Raw genomic sequence first — 1,793 nt, forward strand, 5'->3', positions numbered from 1 at the left:
GTTAATGTGGTTATGCCAGAGAAATAATTTAATTCATCGGAATGATCGGACCGGTTGATAATGATTTCATTAAGCAAGTGTCCCACCATAAATATACAAACACAATTGGATATACAAACCTAATTCTAATCGCGTAAACATTTTTTTCTGGACTTTTCTTGGCAAGTAATGCAAATTTGGCATGCCATTGGGTTTATATGGAGAACCCGGTGATCAGGGTTAAAGTTTCATTCTTATCCCACATTCCTATAAAAAGTTATTCCAGTTTTTCTAGGTCCAAACAATATTAAATAAAATTCTAGTTCGCTATGAATGATCTCTAATAATATAATAACTAAAAGCTGGAGACTAAATGACGGATGATGATAAGACTTGTCTTATTATGATAGGTAGATCAGAATTGTTCATACAAACAAATGATCGTCCAGCAGGTAGGGAATCCTGTAACCTTGTAGCCTCGTCGTCAAGGGATCCAATAAAAACAGCAAAAACATTCACATGAGGATCAGAGAGGATCAACCTCCCATACTCAACTGGACTTATACGATAGCGAGAAAAGTTAGCATCACTTAAAATAATGACGTAGGACTCTTGAGAAGGTACAGAGTCTGATCTGATGGTGGATATGGCAGTTGCTGTAGCCTTTAGAGTATTGTCACCAGACCAACAGAACTGAGAATGAGCATGCATTGACTATACATGCAGATAGAAAGATGAAAATAATAATCATTTGTGAATCATCATCACCTTCAAGATGTCCATTTTTTCTTTTTCATTCACAGGTGGACTCTCAGAGGAAAGGAAAGGTATCTCAGCAGAATCTCCAGAATGACCAACAATATCCAACTGTGATAATAATAATAATAATAATAATAATACAAAAATGCTTAACCTTGAACTTCATGCTGTACGACTCAAATGCTTCAATGACCATCAGAACAGCCTCCAGTGTCCTATCCAGTCGGCCGTCATACCCATTAAATCGATACATGCTCCCACTAACATCAACTACCAGTCGAATGGACTTACGGACATTGGACGAATGGCCAAACTATGACATAATTGTTACAAATATCACAGTCATTAATAAAAAAACCTCAGGTTCTTTCTCTCCCCTTTTTCTATAGACTGCTTTCTCACCAGTCAGACCGTCTACTAGCTATAATGTGTGGATGGATAAGAGGTGCTACATTATATACATCGTACAATCATTGCTTGTGAAACATGTACATGTACATGATTATGCACTTAAGAGGTACATAATCATGTACATGTATGTACATGATTATGCACTTAAGAGGTACATAATCATGTACATGTATGTACATGTGTTTCACAAGAAATGATTGTACGATGTACATAATGTACATACCAGTATTCTTAATGGCATACTTTTCTATCATCAAGGTCTCCGTCTGTCTGGTGTCTCAGCCATTGTCTCTCATTACTCTTTGACTACAAAAAAAACAGAATGCACTAAATTTTTAGGTTGGTATTTACACATTTGCAAACAAAGGCTCTTAATCTGTTGGAGTTTTCATTTACATACTTGAGTGCTTTCCAGTATAGCCTTTAACATTTCGACTTGTTTGTGTATCCGAGCCCTCAACTGTGTGAATGCATTATGGTCATGTTCACTCATTGCTATCTCTTGTAATCTACAACAAAGAAAACATTCACTTTATACGGCTACAGAAATTTGAATTAACCAGGGCTCATTAATTATTCATAACAATTGGGGGTGTGGTCAATTAATTAAATGACTGCAAAGTCATTATGACAACTCACAAAAG

At 36.1% G+C, this 1,793-nt stretch overlaps 1 protein-coding gene across 2 annotated transcripts; it reads right to left on the reverse strand.

Moving 5' to 3' along the window:
* Positions 1–296: 296 nt before the first annotated feature.
* On the reverse strand, positions 297–1,769 carry LOC100635465 (von Willebrand factor A domain-containing protein 8-like). 2 transcript variants are annotated; one of them, XM_003391642.3, is made up of 6 exons: positions 1,550–1,769; positions 1,393–1,455; positions 1,097–1,159; positions 893–1,051; positions 748–846; positions 297–693 (listed from the first exon to the last, which is right to left on the reverse strand). In XM_003391642.3, exons 1-6 carry the CDS (start codon positions 1,640–1,642, stop codon positions 349–351), a joined length of 822 nt encoding a protein of 273 aa, XP_003391690.2. In that variant the 5' UTR covers positions 1,643–1,769; the 3' UTR covers positions 297–348. The 2 variants fall into 2 exon arrangements, with proteins under 2 accessions (XP_003391690.2, XP_019862909.1); XM_020007350.1 differs by lacking the exon at positions 1,550–1,769 and having other exon boundaries at positions 1,373–1,455.
* Positions 1,770–1,793: the final 24 nt, after the last annotated feature.

This window comes from Amphimedon queenslandica, unplaced genomic scaffold (assembly GCF_000090795.2).
Source record: "Amphimedon queenslandica unplaced genomic scaffold, v1.1 AMPQUscaffold_7553_Cont20497, whole genome shotgun sequence".
In the NCBI taxonomy this organism is placed as follows: domain Eukaryota; kingdom Metazoa; phylum Porifera; class Demospongiae; order Haplosclerida; family Niphatidae; genus Amphimedon; species Amphimedon queenslandica.